The following is an 18,240-nucleotide window of genomic DNA, read 5'->3' on the forward strand; positions in this document are numbered from 1 at the left end:
ATGCTCGACTTCTCACCCTGCATCCTTCAGTACCTGACCCAGTAAATTATCACTGGGTATTTCTGCTGCCTTTAATGTGTTCATTTTGAGGAAATGAAGCTCATTCCTTTTCATCTTTTCTATTGTCTAAGATACTGAATTAAGAATTAGATCTTTGTGAATGGCTCCTGCCTGTCTGTAAACCAACAGGAACCTTTCATTTTTTAATCTCTCCCTGTTTATCAATTCCCATGTTGCCCCTACTGTTCTGTTTGAATGATCAGTGCAATATTTGGGGGTCTTAAAGATTCAGACTTCTTAAATATAACTCCTTGATTTGCTGTTTTTTGTAGCTTCCAGAAGCACTTTTTCAGCAGAAATTTCTGCTGTGCAGTTTTTAGAATTTAATCCAGTAATCGAATACCTTTTGGCTAGAAGTGAACCAAGCCCAGCTCTCACGAATGACACATTTGGATGCACAGGCTGTGCAGTGTGGAAGAGGGAGTGCAGGTTTGACAAGTGGGGATGTCCTTGTCATTTCCCCCTTGAAAAAGGAAGATCAGTCTTCTTCCCTGTTTGTCTGGATATCATCCCAATGTCAGTTTGGCAAGTTTTGCAAATATTTTAAAATCTATATTGGTGTAATATATTTTCTGACTCAATTGGAAGACATTTTATTCAACATCCTATTCTCCCTCGCTGTTGTAGATGTGATGGCTGGAGGATCTGGTTTCAGTGGGAACAGTGAGTGGAAATACTGAAAGTTATCAAGGAAGTTGGTTGTCAGTCATTCTCATCATCACCACCGCCATAGACAGGCATGAGTTCAATGTGCCAAATGAAGGTGATTTTTTTAAAATTACCATGAACATAAGAGCCAGTTTTTGTTTTTTCTCTTTGTAGATTGGTGCTTCTCTGTTTGCCAGCAACATTGGCAGTGGGCACTTTGTGGGAATAGCAGGAACAGCAGCAGCTGGAGGAATTGCCATCGGAGGATATGAATGGAATGTAAGTGGCATATATGTCAACGAAAGTACTTGTGACATCTGGATTGTCTGCTCAGCTTAATCAAAATAACATTGCCTAATAATTTAGGACTGTCAAAATTTGGGCTTGGCAACACTCGTTTTCTGCACAGACACATAAGAGCCAATGTAATCTACTATTTAACCTGTCCAAGCCACTGGAAAAAGATGACACTTTTCTGTTGAGGCTTTTTAGAGAGAATTTGAACCAAATAAATTGGTGGATTCTCTTCTCTATGCATACCTTTTTATTACTTTTAAAGTATTTATGAAGAACATTTTCAGTCTGCAGGATGCTGGGAAGAATTTATCAGGTTTGTAATCCATGGTAATTTTTGCTTTGTAGAAATTATTGAAAGGGCTTTGATTTCTTCACAGGCTGTAAGGAATTTTGCACATCCTTCACAAGCACCTGCATTCCACAAATCTTTTCCTCTTTACCTTTTCCTTCCCGTAATTATGCATGTGTTTTGTTATAGTTCCAGTTCAGGGTAGAGATATCCAAGCTGACTTTAAATGAACTTCCTGGAGTGCCAGGGAAGTGTAAACTGCAGCAGCACAGACACTCCCATGAACGACTGCGGTCCATTTCCTTGTGTTCTCAGGCTCTGTGGGTGTGGGTGACAAGGAAGGGATTAGACCATGACACAAAGGGTTCAGTGAGCCTCCACAGGTCGATACTTCCCTCACATTTACTTCTGAGCAGTGAAAGAATCATCCCACCCTGAGGGATTTGGCTTGTGTTCCTTAGCAAATAAATGGTTGTTGCAAATAATGAAGTACTGGTGTGATATAAATGTTTAAGGAGAAGGACATAACCTAAAATGAACTGTACAAGATGTGCAGTTTATCTGTCAGCTCCCTCTTCTTGGTTACATTAGGCCTGTGACAGACTTGATTCTCCTTTTTCCAGCAAAACAAAGCAAACCAAAACAGAACACAAAACAGAACACAAAAACAGAAGCCCATGTACTTCTTCAAACATCTCTAACACTTCATCTCCTGGGAGATTTCTGGTGGCCCAGTATCAATGCACAGTGTACAACAATGGTTGTTTGGGAAGCAGCAATGATATCTGTGTGTGTTGGAGCAGGCACACTGTAGAGTTCATGACAGTTAACAGTCATAGTGGAAGTAATGAAAGTAATACCAAATTTGACTGTTGTCATCCTCGTGTATCCCTGTTCCATTGAAATTGTTTCTTTCTTGTATCAGAATGACAGCAGAAGCTGACCCAGTATTTCTTGTCCATCTTACAGTTTTGACCTAAGAGCAGAACTTAAAACATAGAGTTTTAAAGCCCTCTAAGCCCTGTGGACAAAATAAATACAGAGTGCATCTCTGAGGGCGGGAATTTGTTTTGTATTTGTTGATTTAAGTATGTACAACTCGATATTGGACAGCATTCCAGCCATTTAAGTCAGAAAACTGTGGCACTGCTATACAGTAAGATCAGTAGTTCACAGAATACACATGGATACACAAAATGTATTATTAAATGGTAATATGAAAATACAAAATATTTTACAAATTGCATGTGGTGCATCCTGTACAGTCTATGAGATTGTTGTAAAACATTCAACCATCATGGGCTTGCTCTGAAGAGAGCTGGGATAGTCTGGTGCCACTGCTGGAGTTGTGCTTCAATACTAGATGGCAACCCTGTGAGGAGAAATCAGCTGGTTTTGTAGAAAAGACATAATCATGTGTGCTTCTTCTTTCATGCTTTAGCATGAAAGCCGGGCTGCATTATACCTGAAGTTTTTAGCCAAGATTTCATCCCCAAATTTTCAACTGTAAATCAAAGGACAGAACAGAACCTCCCCCCCCACACCCCCGCAGTATGCAGCTTTTTGTAGTTTCACTGGTGTCTAGCTGCTGTTGGGCCTGATAAATGGTGTTTGGGAGCAGTGCCTAGAGAGAGGAGGCTAATTCAGCTGATCTTGTCTTGGCTGCAGGCTCTGATATTTGTGGTGATTCTAGGATGGCTCTTTGTACCCATCTACATCAAAGCTGGGGTAAGTCAAACCACTACATTACACTTGTCTTTGCTGCTCATATTCGCAGATCAGGGCTGGAATATTGCGAAGTCATGAATAGCATGAGATCTGAGTGTGCCAGAACAGCACTATATCTGTGTACTTGAAAAATTAGGATTTTCTGTTCTAAGACCTGAACTAAGAAGTACTTGGTGCTTTCTCCTTGTTCTCCTTTGATTCTTGGAGCTGCTCTTCCTTGAAACTGCATTTGCAGCTCCCTTAATTTTGTGCTCCACTCTTGCAGTATCTGAGCACCAAAAATCTTCTTCTGATTTGATTTGTACCTGTTCCCCATTATCTAAAATCTTCTCCACCCCCACAGGTGGTGACAATGCCAGAGTACCTGAAGAAGCGTTTTGGTGGGAAACGGATCCAGATCTACCTGTCAGTCCTTTCTCTGATGCTGTATATTTTCACAAAGATCTCAGTAAGTGAAACTTCTACAGCATTTCTTCCATTCTACGGTGATCTAAAGACAAGAAACTCCCTTTTACAATATTGCTCTCACAACTGGTCAACAGTTTCAAGTTTGGGACCCTTGGTTGAATTAACAACTGTAGAAGTATGATTTTGTGTTTTCTTTATTCTGTCCAGTGAGACTCTCTATCCAGATCTGTGCTGCAATTCAAGGTTTTTTCTTCCTGGCAGTGTCTCTTGATGCTTTTTGTACTTTGTCTTTCTTTTTAAAGTTTTAGGGTTTACTTTTACATTTGCTCTCTTCTAGAAAACATCAAAGTGGAGGGAAACTTGTATTGTATTATGGCCTGTTTCTCATGGATCTGTGAAACCTGGGGCAGGAATTTTTGTCCCTCGATTTTGTATTTATCTGTTTTAGTATCCTCTGGTGAACATGCCATCAGTAATACAAATAAGGGAAAAGAGCAAGTGGGCTATGGATAAAAAAAGAACAGCAGGAATTAGGAAATGGAAGAGTGGGGAAATGGAAATGAGGGAAATTGTAACAGCTGAGGTGAAAGGAGGGAAGAGGACAGATTCTTTTAATGGGCAAGTGGTTGGTGTAAACTTTAAGGTGCTATGAAGTTAATGTTTATTAAGTAAATGGATGTGTTTCTGTGAAGTAGCAAATGGAGCCGGTATTTTCCATATATCTTGAAACTACCAAGCTTCTAAAGAAGTCCACAGTTCAGGCATACCTCAGTCTGTTGTTTTGCAGAAATTGTCATAGCAGATTACTCTTTGCCCTCTGAATGGGAGCTGAGTGATAATAGTGCAATTTAAGCTAAAAGACTGGCCTTTTGCTCTCATTCTCACATCATGATAACTGATCATTAGAAAGGTTATAAATTAAACAGGCTGGTAGCGTGAGCTGGCCTCAGAGCTGGATTTCTGTGTATTTCAAAAGGATTAGACAGTTTGCTGTAGTTGTGCTCAACTATCATAATCAGAACTCCCAGGTACAACACAGAGTTCTGGAAGTTCCAACAGCAGAGAAACTTTTCTAGTGGGGTGACTCAGTCCTTTTCAGCAACATGTGTTTGTAGTGAGCCTATTAAGGTACTATGTAGGTTCTGAATTTACTGTCTAGCTTTGATTTCCAGCCTGTGTCATGCCTAAGGATCTGATTATGGGATTTTACACTTTCAGTTGGAGTGTCCTATTTCCAGGAAAGACAGGTTCTGAATTTAAGCTTCCAGTGTGGTCATGAGGATGAACCACCCTTTCCATAGTCGAGGGATCCATACAGCAGCAGGTTACCTGGGCCCCACTCTACCATTGGCCCATCCCAGCTCCCCATCAACCCATTTATTCCAGGTGTTTGTGGGGAAGTGCCATGGAGCTGGGTCTTTGTGCTATGCAGAGGAAAAATAAGTGTGTACAATTTCCTCTAAGGATTTCTTCTGTTTTCCCCACCTGCCCCAAGCAGCTCTGGCAGTGTCTATGCCTGTACAAGTGAGATTCCTGTAGTGTACAAACAGGTCTCTGCATTGCTGCCTCATGTCACTGCATTTGGATGGGCAGGATCTGCCCAGGACTGATTTACTTGCTATATCTGATTCAGATTAGGCAGAGCAGCCAGTCCTTGGAGGTTTCAGGTGCTGTCAGAGGATCTCAGAGTAGGTTTTTGTATGCCATGCTGTGCAACACCATGTCCACGTGGTACCCAGAGAAAGCAGCCCTGGAACAGGGAGGGAAGGGCTGTTCCCTGCTGGGCTGTAGGGAACTGTGCTGTGGGAAGAGGCGCAAACACAGGGAGAGAGCACAGGCCTCCCTTCCCACAGACACGTTGGATATCCAAACACATGCACGTGTTGACAAGCCATTGTACTTTACTTCCCTGAGTGCTGGCCTTGGCAAACAGTCCCTTGTGATCTCTGGGGCTCTTTGAGATTTGATAGAGAAGGATGGGCTTCTGCCCTGCCCTGAGGGAGGTCACACCTACCAGTGTGACTGGCAGTGATTCTCACTGCCCTTTATTCTTGCAGAAGAGTGGCATCTCTTGCTTCTGGGGTAGTTATTTCATGTGCTTCTTCCTTGATGTGTTGAAATACTACGTAGTGTACTTAATATAGTTATAACAATGCATTCTAGTGAGCAGTATCACACATCAGGTTGTGTGACTCTTGCTGTGGTCTTTCTGGCACAGTGCCACCACCATGTGAGGATCAGATTCCCTGTGCACACCTCTACAAGGTCCTCACCATTTCTCTTTCCCTGCAGAAACCCATTTTCTGTGGGTTTTGTTGATTTCTTACCTCCCTTTGTGGCTAATCAGCCACTTGACAGACAAGGACATGCTGCAAGGAGTTCATCCTTGGGATCAGGACACGTGATCTTTGAGCCCAAAGGATTTCTGTCATACAGGGGCCTCACCTGTACCTGCTCCCTAAGTGTGCAGCACATTGTGAGTAGTGCCCACAGCAGCTTGCAGAGGCTTTTTAGCCACAGTGTTGATGATATTGGTCATTATGCCAAAGGAAATGGTCTGGTAAAAACAAAATCTTGATGGATAGCAATAGACTAAGTTATGACAAGACAAAAGGCAATTAAGGTCTGAAATCAGACCTTGTGTTTTGAAGAAATCAGAAATAGTAAACTGGAGCTTCTAAATCTGTTACAGCATTTTCTTTCTGTTCATTGTGCATAATTTCAATAGGAAATCTATGGGCATAGACTTGCCAGGGGGAAGAGGAAGAGAAGGATAACCTCCTCCTAGGAGTGCACAGTGCAGACGTTAAAGAGTAGGTGCCCCTTCCCTGATGCCCACAGCTGTCATGGGTCTGGCCAGTTGCTCCTTTGTGATCCATGCCTTGTAGAGATAGCTTGTAACATAAAGGAATGAGTCACTCTAATAAGAGTGATAAAGATTAAATAGTGTCCATAAAACAGTATAAATGGAGAAACAAGGAAATATTGGAAGGCAATAATCTAACTGGGAAGGAGGAGCAGTGAAGTTGGAAGGTAACTCAGCAATTTGAAGAAACCAATACATTGCTCAGAATGCTCAATAATTAACTACATTTCTTTCTGGGAATCATTTTAGGACCATTAATATGTAATGAAAGGTAGGCTAAGCTAAAGCCAAGAACATTAAAAGAAAGCTCTGGGACATAGACTGACTAGTGGTGTGAAAAGATAGGAAAGAAATTACCATAGAGAGATGGGGCAAAGGATATGGTCTGACAGCCACCGGGGTAAGAGCTAAAGGTCCTGGTGCCCAGTTCCAAACTAAAGCCTCTAAGAAATCTGCTCCAGAGTCAGAGTTTTGGGAGTGGGATACTCTGTTGTGACTCACACTCTGATCCACAGAAGTTGCTGTATCGTGCCAGGGCAGTTGGGGCCACAGAAGTCCGGCCTCTTCCTCGTTCTTCAGCATGAAGCAGGGTGAGATCCTGCCCCCACAGTCTTAGTTTCAGTGTTTGGAATGAAGATGGTTTTTCTCTCTGGAATCTCACAGCTCCCAGGCTGCATCACTCCCTGTGGGGATGTGTGCCCTGCTCTCCCCAGGGCAGCAGCAGGGCCAGGGCTGTGATCCCCGGCTCTGGCTGGTCCCTGGAGCCCCTGCAGGGATGGCTTTAGCCCAGGGCTCGGGCAGAGCTGTGTGTCTTTGCTTCAGCTTGTGATCCCACGGAGACTTGCTGTTACCTGGGGATAGGAGCCCCTGTGCAGAGCCCTCAGACCGGTGGTGTGGATATAAAGGGAGGAGGGTGGGTGGGCTGCACAGGACCCCACGAGCTGGATGAAAGCATAATTTATAGTACTGCATCACAAGTGCACTGGGGCAGATGATTCTGATTGCAAACTTGTATAAATGACATTGATGCAAATTATCTCTAAATCAGGAACTGTTTTAATGTGATTAATATCCCAGTGTTACTCTGAAACATGAACAATTCCTTTCTTATGCAAGAGCTAAATAAAGGTCTCCTCTGTTAGCCAGCTGCTGTCAATTCTTGTAACAGGAACTTAAAGGTAGAAACAATATAAGATGTTTGCCTTTAATGCAAATACACTGTTTGTCCCGAACTAGCAAGATGAGCTACACCACATGTGAGCAGTAAAGGGACAGAGGCTTGTGGAGTGGCACTGAAGGAAGAGAACTGTGCTGTGTCTTAGAGGTGTCACACAGTCCAGCCCTGCACAAATGGAACTCACACTCGGTTTTAAGCAGTTTGTTTTGAATCTGTCTCTCAGTGCCTAAGCACTGATCAGTGAGGTGACTGTCTAGAGAAAACACTCCTGTTGAAAAAGGCCTGGAAATTCTCTGAGAAGTGTTACACCTCTGGTACTAAGAACTCCACAGCTCTGAGGGGACATTGGCAAGGGCACAAAAATGGCTTCTCTTGTCTTTTTGATTTGTGTGGGTAGTACTACAAGGGGCAGAGTTGTGTATTTCAGTGCCCTCATCATGGAAGTGTAACATGTCATCATGAACCTAAACATTGCTGAACCTACCATTTTTTCTTTTCTAGGCCGACATATTCTCTGGAGCTGTATTTATCCAGCTGGCCATTGGGCTGAATCTTTATGTGGCCATAATTATCCTGCTTTTTATTACTGCTCTTTACACCATCACAGGTGAGTTTGCAGAGCAGTCTGATAAATCAAAGAAGCTGGGGGAACCAGAAGAAAGAGAAGACGGAAGGTGCAGAAAAAGAGAGAAATGAAAACTTGAAAGGGAGGTTATTTACAGTGGTCTTTGAAAAACAGAGATGGTGAGAAAAGGAAAAAAAAAAAAAGCAGCGCATATCCACAGAGACATTTGCCCAGAGCTGACTTATTTGTCCTGACTTTTCTCTGCCATCAGGTGGCCTTGCAGCTGTGATTTACACAGACACCTTACAAACATTCATCATGGTAGTGGGATCCTTTATTCTCATGGGATATGGTAAGTAAATCAGATGACTTAAACTGGAATGTTCAGCCACAAATCCTGGAGTGGATATGGGAATGAATCCTGCAGAGTGAAACTGTTACCTTAACCAGCAGGTTTCAGCTCATATATCTATTTATCAGGGAAGAAAATAGGCATGTTGCCAAAAGTCAGGCATATTGCCAAAGCCCTTTAGTCACTGAGTCACTCTGTCTCCTAAGCACAAGTGAATGTGTAAGGTAATAAACAGCATCCCATGACAATATTTTTATGTCCACATTAAGGAGGTTTCCCTTCTCATTCTCTCAAGCTCTATTTGAGATTTCAGTAATAAATGCTTTATCACTACCTTTATTTTGTATTTTTCAGCATTTGCTGAAGTAGGAGGGTACGAGGCTTTCATGCAGAAGTACATGGAAGCGATTCCATCCAACATATCCTATGGAAATACCGTGGTGGATCCGGAGTGCTACACTCCTCGTAAGGATGCCTTTCACATCTTCCGAGACGCTGTCACCGGGGATCTGCCATGGCCAGGGCTCATCTTTGGCCTGAGCATCCTTGCCATGTGGTACTGGTGCACGGATCAGGTACTGTGGGAGCCAAATGCCTTGGAAAGGCCAAACACAGAACTCTGGGGTCCAGTGTGATCTTCCCCTGTAATGCAAAGCTGGGCCACAGAACTGGCTGTTATTTCAAGACTGGTCAGTGACTTTTCAGTTCCTGGTTTCTAGATACCTCTCACATGAAAGAAAACGGAATGGGTGTTCTTTCAAATCTTCCTGCATAACTGTGCCCAGCAGATTCTGTGTCTGCCTCCTTTATCATTTTTTGTGTGTGACCATGTGTGAAAACACAGAGAGGTCATGCTGTGAACATTTACTTAGGAAACCATGCAACAAATGACTCTTGTTAGACTGGGTCTAGGTACCATTCCCTTTTCAGTAAGACAAGTTTGTTTCCTATATATGCAGCTTTCCTCTTTGTCTGCATAGTCTTGGGGGGATGTTCTTTATATGTCTGGTCTTTCAGCCTGGAGACTCTTCCCCAATCATCCTTCTGTCTAAAACCTACTGTACAGTTTGCCCAAGAGATCACACTGACATGAGAAAAGGAAAGTGTGCCTCTGCACCTGCAACATGTGAATGTGTCTCTAACAAGTGATTCATCTGCATCCTGAATTGTGAGAAAGATCATCCTCACAATTTCTAAACAAATTAACAAAACCCCCAATGTAACTGTATTTACTGCTCAGTTAAATATTCTATTCCTTTTTAGCTTTTTAGTCTGTCTGCTTAAAAAACTGCTTGTGAGAGAAGTCTTACCTCTCAAATATACACCAGATAAGTGATATTTTCCTTTACTTATTTCATTCATATCCTTTGATTTTCATGTAGTTTTCATTTTTCCTAGGGGCAGAAATGCTAAATAGGCTCTTTTGCTATCATAGAAATTAAGAAGCACCTTGTATCTGGAACACGGCATGATGTGATCATGGAAATGTTATACCTGCCATGTCTCATTGACAGGTTATTGTCCAAAGATGTCTCTCTGGCAAGAACATGTCCCATGTGAAGGCTGGCTGTATCATGTGTGGGTACCTCAAACTCTTGCCCATGTTTATCATAGTGATGCCTGGAATGATCAGCCGTATTTTGTACACAGGTATGATATGGATACAGAAATGCAAAGTTCTTGCTGCCTGCCTTTCATTGCCAATCTCTCTGTCCCTTCCAAAATATCTGTTAGACTGTCATCTTCTCATCCAAATAGTCCAGGCACCTACAGCTAACTACACTGTAAGAAGCCACAGGTCTTCCTGTTTTCCCTGTTCCCAGATTTCTGCTGATGCTATTGCTGTTTTCGGGGAAAGAAATGCCACAGTGTCCCTCCCCAGCTGTCTGTTTGTTACAGCCCCACTCTGACTGCTGTCCAGGATGGATACTCTGCTGGCAATTGGAGGGACAGGGCCATCAGTCACAGACTGCAGGGTTTGGGCCATGGGCAGTCCTGAGGGCAGAGTGGGGAAATGCCACCCTCCCAATCTCCCTGACCAGCCAAGAGTTTGGCTGTTTGGCAGCAGGCAGAGGAGAGAGGTTCAGGCTGCAGCGAGTGGGCTTTGTGTTCCTCTGCTTGTTTTTCTACTTGCTCTCCTTGTGTTGTTCAGCCCTGGTCTGACAAATGACTGCTGATTTTCTTTTGACCTGCAGCACCTGTCAGTATTCTTTTAGAGAGGAAAGGAGGGAAAAAGGCTTAGAATCACCTTCCTCCCTTCCAGCAAACCAAGGATGAAATCAAACATAACAATCCGGTGGCTCAACACAGAGATACATTCTAGAAGCTGTATTAATTTGGGAGCAATCTGTTGTTTATAGGACCTTGTCTCAGTGTCTCATTATCCTCTCCTCAGATGTGGTGGCTTGTGTTGTGCCTGAAGTCTGTCAGCACTACTGTGGCACCTCAGTGGGCTGTACAAATATTGCTTATCCAAAAATGGTAGTGGAGCTCATGCCAAAGGGTAAGACACTGTCTGTATTTGTTGTTTCTTTGTTTTAGGAAAGCTGAAGCTGCCAGACTGTAAAAACAAGTGATAGAGGGAGTCCAAGACCCATCTTTAGTTCCAAAATTCTTGCTAGAATTAAGTACTATTAACCAAAGTGGTTGTCTGTATTAGCTGTGGGTGCAGAATAGCTCCACACTGACAGTGTCAGCTCTCAGCTGGCAAATACTCAGTGTTGAAATGGTAAATGAACTCCCTTTTTGTGAAGGTAAAAAATAACTTGCTTGGCCAATGATTTATAAAAGACTCCTTGCCAGATGTCTGAGCTGGAGGCCTATTCCTGTGGTCCTCCTGCCAACCCCATGGAGGTGGGTGCTGGCTCATAAGGCAAAAAAGCCAGGTTATTATTATAGAGACCATGGCACTTCCCTGATAGCTTTGGTACTGCCCCATCATATGATAACTGTTGTTCATAGGATGGTTAAAATCCTGCAGTACTTCCCCATGCTCTGTGACCAGACCACACCACCTGGAAAAGTGTCTTACTCTGGTTTTTAGACAGTAAAAAAACTTGGGGTTTTTGGCAAATACCTGGTTTACAAATATGCTACAAGCAAGTGAGCACAAACAAGAGGAATTATTTTTATAACTGTTGGGAAAAGTCTGCTTCATACTATTTTCTTTTTATTCCAGCATTTAATCAGGCAGCATTCACTAAAGAAGTAGCTATGTGCTAAAAGCTCAAGAGTTTCCCTGGCACTGCTCTAAATAGCTTTTTCCAAGCCCTGCTTGCCCGGCAAGGGAACGTCAGGCAGGATTTTACGTCAGGCACATAAATGTGCCGGATACGCTCAGAGCTGGCCGATGGAAAGGGTCGGAGAAGCACCTGGTGCCAGGTACTGAGGCTCTCCACGGAATGCTCACCCTCATTCCCATCTTCTTTTTTCAGGTCTGCGCGGTCTGATGCTGTCAGTCATGCTGGCCTCCCTTATGAGCTCCCTGACTTCCATTTTTAACAGTGCCAGTACTTTGTTCACGATGGACATTTACACCAAATTTCGGAGCCGGCCATCCGAGAAGGAGCTGATGCTGGCTGGCAGGTGAGCGCAGCCGAGCCTCCCCTCTGCACAGATCCCGAGCACTCCATGGGCGCAGGCTGCCTCCTCCCAAAATCCCAGCGCCGGCTGGAGCCTGCCTGGCAGAGCTGCAGTGACCTCCTGTGGCCGGAGCGGCTGTCCCGCCCCACGCGCTCCTTCTGGGAAAACGCACCGTGCTCCCCTTCAGGAATAGACGGTGTGCAGGAAGCAGCCAAGCTAATTCCCACTGCTTCCCACTGCTATTCGAAGGGAAATATTGTCAATTATTTTCCTGGGCTCCGTGCTGCACCAGACTGCAGCATCAATGAACTAGTTCTAGTTGATCTGCTATTGATTTGTCTCTGGACATAACAACCATAGGAAAAAAGTTATTTTCTATGTTTTGATTGCACATTTAACCGTGTGCTGATGGATAGTTGACAAATACAATACCTAACTTGGATTTCTTTTGTTTGTTCAGTGCTAATTGGCCATTATAATTGATTTCACTAGTTGAAATACAAAATGAACATGTAAATTATTGATTAATTGCTGGGGTTTTTTCTTTCTGATAGATCATAGATACTTCTAAGCAGATGGCTAATTGAATATCTGGCTATGTTCACAGGGCTTTTATGTTACTTTTAATTGGCATCAGCATTGCCTGGGTTCCTGTGGTGCAGTCAGCTCAGAGTGGGCAGCTCTTTGATTATATTCAGTCAGTTACCAGCTACCTGGGACCTCCCATTGCTGCTGTTTTCCTGCTTGCTGTCTTCTGCAAGCGTGTCAATGAGCAGGTAAGTGCAAATTAGGAAACAGGTATGCTGCATGTTCCTTTAGGAATTGGGAGAACTGTTTTGTTTTTTGTTTATGAGCAACTGCTTCGTGTTTATTTTAATCCCAGTATAGCCCAGGGATTCTGTGTCGCCATACCCCAAGGCCTGAGATTTCAGACATCAGTTTGAAAAAGTTCTTTCATAGTCTGATAGATAAACAGTCACCTAGGAATTCATAGATAGCTCTGAAGCTTAGGTTATCTATCACTTTGCCAAGAAGTGTGTTAAATGGATAATCTTTGGACTCATATTTGAAAGTTATCATTTAGGATATTGGTCACCAAGCTGCTTTACCAAACATATCACCTCTTACCTGTCCTGTCCAGTTCGGTTTTGAATATCCCCAGGAATGGAGACTCCACAGTGTCTCTAGGCAACCTGTTCCAATGGTCAAGCATCTTTACAGTAAAACAAAAAAAAATTACGTTTAAACAGAATTTCCCATATTTCAATTTGTGCCCACACATGTGTCTATTATACTTTGGGCTGGAGTACTGTACACCAGGCACCCACCAACACTACCGAGAATTAACTCATTACTCTCAGGACCATTGGCAGGTAAACCAGACACATATTTCAGAAAGGATGACACAACATTCTGGCTGGTTCCATTGTGCCAGAGCTGTCACAGATTAGGCCTTCAAAGGTAAAAAGGTATGAGAACAGGCCCTGGGGTGTGCAATCCATGGCTGAAGCCTGTCCTGTAGGAGAGAGTTGTGTGGAGAGCCAGATGGACTGTGAGAAATGGACGAGGTGTCCTGAGGTGTGCCTGACATCTCAGAGCTGCTCATTGCCCCTTTCATCTGTACTCATACACTGAGCTGTAAATAAGGTCACTGAAGTATCTGGGTTAAAACCCACATGCCAAAGCCATTGTAACACATAACTACAACTGTGTTTTCTCCAGCAACTGTTTGAGAGCTCAGAGTTTATTTCCATCCTGAAATTACTCATTTTGATCCCTTCTTGTCCGCAGGGTGCCTTCTGGGGCCTAATTGTTGGGCTGCTGGCTGGACTCAGCAGGATGATTGCAGAGTTTGCCTACGGAACTGGCAGCTGTGTGGCCCCTTCCAACTGCCCCTTCATCATCTGTGGCATTCACTACCTCTACTTTGCAATTATCCTCTTTGGGGTTTCCGCCATCGTCATCCTGTCAGTCTCCTTCATGACCAAGCCCATTCCTGATGTACATGTGAGTATTACTGCAGTCCTGCTCCCCCAGAAATAGAACACAATGAAACCATCAGTTTTAAAGCCTGGTACTTGGTGTATTACCTCTTGACATTTCAGCTACCCCCAGCATACAGCTCTTGTACAAAAGCAAAGGAAATAGTCTTCATTTACCTGTCACAGATCTTCAGTGACTCCTAACAGCCTTAGACATACCAGACATTTGGGATGCTGTGGTCTTACAGCTGGCTCAGGTGCTGGCCAGGTTGGTTGGTCTCTGTGTAGTCAGACCATGGATCAATTAAACTCCTTTTGTTCCGTGGCAGCTTTACCGCTTGTGCTGGTCCTTGCGGAACAGCAAAGAAGAACGGATTGATCTCGATGCAGATGAGGAGCAGGACAAAGCTGATGAAAAAGATGATGAATCAGGTAACTGTTGAATACCTAGAGATTCTGTCATATATGTGAGTATCCCTACTTCATTCCTGAAGGAACATTGACGTATTTGATAGTTGAAGACGTCCTCCCTTCCCCCAACAAAACCTCAGCCCGCACAAATTTAAATGGCTCATGAGCTGCCTTTACCAAGGCAGCTTTGTCAAGCTCAGTGTAAATCAGAAGTGAAGTGGATTTGAAGGGAGAAAATCTTGTTCTCGTGGTAGCTGAGTGGCAGCTCTAGGACTAAACCAATGGCAATGCTCTGGGTCAGAGGCACTGTGCATTGGCAGAACTGTGTGACTCCAGCACTTGGAGGGAATTCACCTGGAAATAGTGGGTTGTGGTCAGGATTGAAGGCACCATGAAAGCAGACTGCAAGCCCACCTGCTCTCTTTACTGGGTTTCTGGTTCTGCTCCCAAGTTCATCTTCATCAGTATCCTCAAATTCATTTAGTTGTCTTTCAATTAAGAGTGTAGAAAGTATTGAAAAAATGGGGTTTAAGCTTTGAAGCATAGTCTGCTTCTCCAATACCAGGCCAAGTCTCTTGGCTGCAAAAGGCCCAAGTTCCTTCTGCAGAAGGCTCTCTTGGAACATGTAGAAAATCCCTCTTCTCCCAGGTGAGCTGTGAAAACACAATATTAACTTGATTCCTGTACTGTTTCGTACTAAAATGTTTCCACTGAATTATGACCATAAATTGGAACGGGAATGTGCTCAGTCCCAGAGATCAAGTGCATGCCATGATCTGTACTCACTTTTCCTGACCAGAGTGTTATTCCTTCCAGTTAATGAGGAAAACCAGGAGGACCCAGGATGCTGGAGGAAAGCTTACAACTGGTTCTGTGGCTTGGATCAACAGAAAGGCCCCAAACTGAGCAAGGAAGAAGAGGAGGCACTGAAGAAGAAACTGACGGACACCAGTGAAGTGCCACTGTGGAGAAACGTTGTGAATATCAATGGCATCATCCTCTTGACTGTGGCTGTGTTTTGCCATGGCTACTTTGCATAAAACCCTGATCACAGTCCTGAAATTATACTGCATTGTTCAAGCAAAAATGATGGCTTATAGATTTACAGAATTAGATACACATTGTATTTTCATCATCTACATTTGTAACACATCAGGGTGATTTACTCAGTGATTTTGTGATCATAATTTCAACAATGTAAACATGAAGGCCACTGGGATTTCAAGAGAGAGAATTTCTATTTAGACATTGAACCAATCCAGGGCTAACTGAGGTTCAGAATTTCCATCCAATGTTCTCTCTGCTCATGATACATTTCATATTTTAGGTTCAGAATAAGGCTGCGTGAGCCATATTTCATATCAGGTTTTGTGAACTATCTTTTAGGGTTGACGATACTATTTTGATTTTCAACCCATCTTCTGATCACTCAATTTCCTTTTCCTTTGGCTATGATAATTTGATTGCAAAATACCAACAACCATCGAGGGACTGTATTACAAACTCAAATTAAAACATTGTTTTTGTCCCTCCAAACATGGGATATCTTAAGGATTTATGTATATATCAATGTATTTGACCCTATATATAACTTTCCATATCACTTTCCCCCCCTTTTTCTCACTTTCCTTTGGGTTGTGTTTCTCAGCTGTCAGTGGAACACTAACCTCTGAATTGATCACATTTTGAAATTGGGGAACACCTGTCATGATGATCCTAAAAAGAATTTTGCTTACATTACACTGTCTGTTTAAGGTTAACCCCCAAACGTCCTCCTCTCTTGATATTTTAATATGTACTTATACTTGAATGTGAAGCTTTTTATACAAAATACATATATATACACAGGCAATACATTCTATATATGCGCTATATATATTACATATATTTTAAATATATATTTATGTGTGTGTGTATATATATTTATTTTTTACTGATCGGTTCCCACCCTGGTGTGTCAAGGACCTCTTTACTGTGAGGTTAGAGTCAATGCACTGCCTCTCTGTATGGACTATGCTACAAACCAGCCCATGGTGAAACATCCACAGCATTGGAATGCTGGCTGCATTTTGCAAATACATTGAAGGGCTCTGTACCACTTTTCTGCAAAGCTATAAATCGTTCCTCTAAAGATTTCATTGAGAAATAGGATTCCTGCTGCATGGCAGCATGAGTTAGCAGTTCAGGAAGGAGAATAGTCACAGCTGTGGGATATCAGCTAAACCAGGCTGATTGTCTCCACTTGATAAGTTTGGTACCAGCTGGGGACACAGGAAAAGACAGATTTAACACTTCAAAGCAAAAAACAATAGATCTTCTTTTCATTTCATTCAGCTTCCTGGGGAATCAAGTGTAGAAAGAAGATGCTGGTTGCTCAATCAGACAGCGCCACAATTCCCTGTTCCTTGTTGCACGTGTTGGTGGGACTGTGCTGTCCCAAAGCATTCCCGAGGTTCTGCCACAGGATCCTCCGGACTGGCAGCAAGTGCAGCAGAAGGGGAAAGCAGTGCAACCCCTCCATGTGCCACAGCACACTGCTCTGGCTCTGGGCTTTCACCACACTGCTCTGGCTCCTGGGCTTTCATCACTCGCACTTCATAATCTCCTGGCACGATCTTTGCTTCATTTGGATCTAACCCCAAATGTTCTGGATTCCAGCAGAATTGCTGCTCTTCAGTAGAACTGCTTCTATTCAGCATAATCCCTGCAGGGTCCTTTGCATACACCAGATCAAATCAGTACCTCAGAAATACCAGTGCAAACCTTGTTTTCCTTATACTTAACACAGTGATAGAGTATTTTAAAGACCATGGAATTAACTGTATTTAATGAACTATGAAGACTTCTATGTATTAAAGTATTTGTATATTTTGAAGTATTTGGTATCCACAAAGTGATGGGGTTTTTATATAATATGATAGAAGACAGAGAAACTTCATTTGGTGTCTAGGTTTCAGCTCTGGGTAATAGTAATGGATGAAAAGCAAACAAGGAAGATGTCACTGAGGACTGCCCAGATCCCTCTTTGTCATTCTTTGCTACAAAAATACGGTGAAATTATAAAGCTATTTGAATAAAGACAAATAACACAAGTGATTTTCTGGCAGTCTGAGCAGCCTTTGGATGATCTCCTGGTTAATCAGGCATTGTTGCATGATTTTGCTCCTCAGAACTACAGAGATTTGAAAATCTAACCTGCAGTTTCCATGGGATATTCACTGTATGTCCTCAGCAACCTGATTTCATTCTGGTCTGAAAGTGGATGTTGTGGTGGGAAGAGCTCAAGTGTTTACATGAAGTTTGACAGCTACTGTTGACTCCTGTAGTTTTGTAAAATTTCAAAGAAATATTGCCTGATATTGTGAAAAGCTGATAAAATTATAATGTTTAGCTAACATTGAATGCCAATTCAGGTTGGTAGCTATTGCATTCAAGGATAGTTCATGATTTTAAGGAAGAAAATGTCTTTTCTTCAGTTCTCAGGGGAGCTCTGTCCATGAGCTGGTTTTGGGGACACTCAGATAAAAGTAGTAGCTCACTGTCCTGGGCATTCTCATGCTTTAGAGATGAGAACTGTGAGCACACTCTTGTTGCCCATGTTTGACTTTACATTTGAAATACTTCCGGTTAGTGGTGAGACTCCAAATAAATCTCTGCCTCACAGCACAAAGTACCTGCATGGCATGTACAGCATAACAGCTCTGTTTCAGGGGATCTTGAGACAATCTGATCTTACCCTGTCAGGTAAGATACAGGGTTAAAGTTTATTTTAATGGACTTTAGTTAGAGATGCAGAATTATTTTAGTAAAATAAAATAAAATAAAATATGCACTTAGTAGCACTGTCAGCCAATTGTGACACTGCACTGTAAAAA

General features: G+C 42.8%; 1 protein-coding gene across 2 annotated transcripts in view; it reads left to right on the forward strand.

Moving 5' to 3' along the window:
- SLC5A1 (solute carrier family 5 member 1) overlaps positions 1-17,799 on the forward strand; it is a 37,321-nt gene extending 19,522 nt beyond the window's left edge. Inside the window, exons 4-16 of one of the 2 annotated variants that reach the window (XM_032127781.1) lie at positions 883-987; positions 2,963-3,022; positions 3,366-3,470; positions 7,975-8,080; positions 8,310-8,390; positions 8,745-8,965; positions 9,905-10,040; positions 10,786-10,893; positions 11,825-11,975; positions 12,580-12,748; positions 13,764-13,979; positions 14,284-14,386; positions 15,182-15,405. In XM_032127781.1, the coding sequence (XP_031983672.1) occupies positions 883-987; positions 2,963-3,022; positions 3,366-3,470; positions 7,975-8,080; positions 8,310-8,390; positions 8,745-8,965; positions 9,905-10,040; positions 10,786-10,893; positions 11,825-11,975; positions 12,580-12,748; positions 13,764-13,979; positions 14,284-14,386; positions 15,182-15,405 (1,785 nt within the window). Of the gene's footprint in view, positions 1-882; positions 988-2,962; positions 3,023-3,365; positions 3,471-7,974; positions 8,081-8,309; positions 8,391-8,744; positions 8,966-9,904; positions 10,041-10,785; positions 10,894-11,824; positions 11,976-12,579; positions 12,749-13,763; positions 13,980-14,283; positions 14,387-15,181 lie in introns of both variants that reach the window. The other variant, XM_032127779.1, reaches the window with a different exon arrangement.
- Positions 17,800-18,240: the final 441 nt, after the last annotated feature.

The sequence above is a fragment of the Corvus moneduloides genome, chromosome 18, assembly GCF_009650955.1.
Source record: "Corvus moneduloides isolate bCorMon1 chromosome 18, bCorMon1.pri, whole genome shotgun sequence".
In the NCBI taxonomy this organism is placed as follows: Eukaryota; Metazoa; Chordata; class Aves; order Passeriformes; family Corvidae; genus Corvus; species Corvus moneduloides.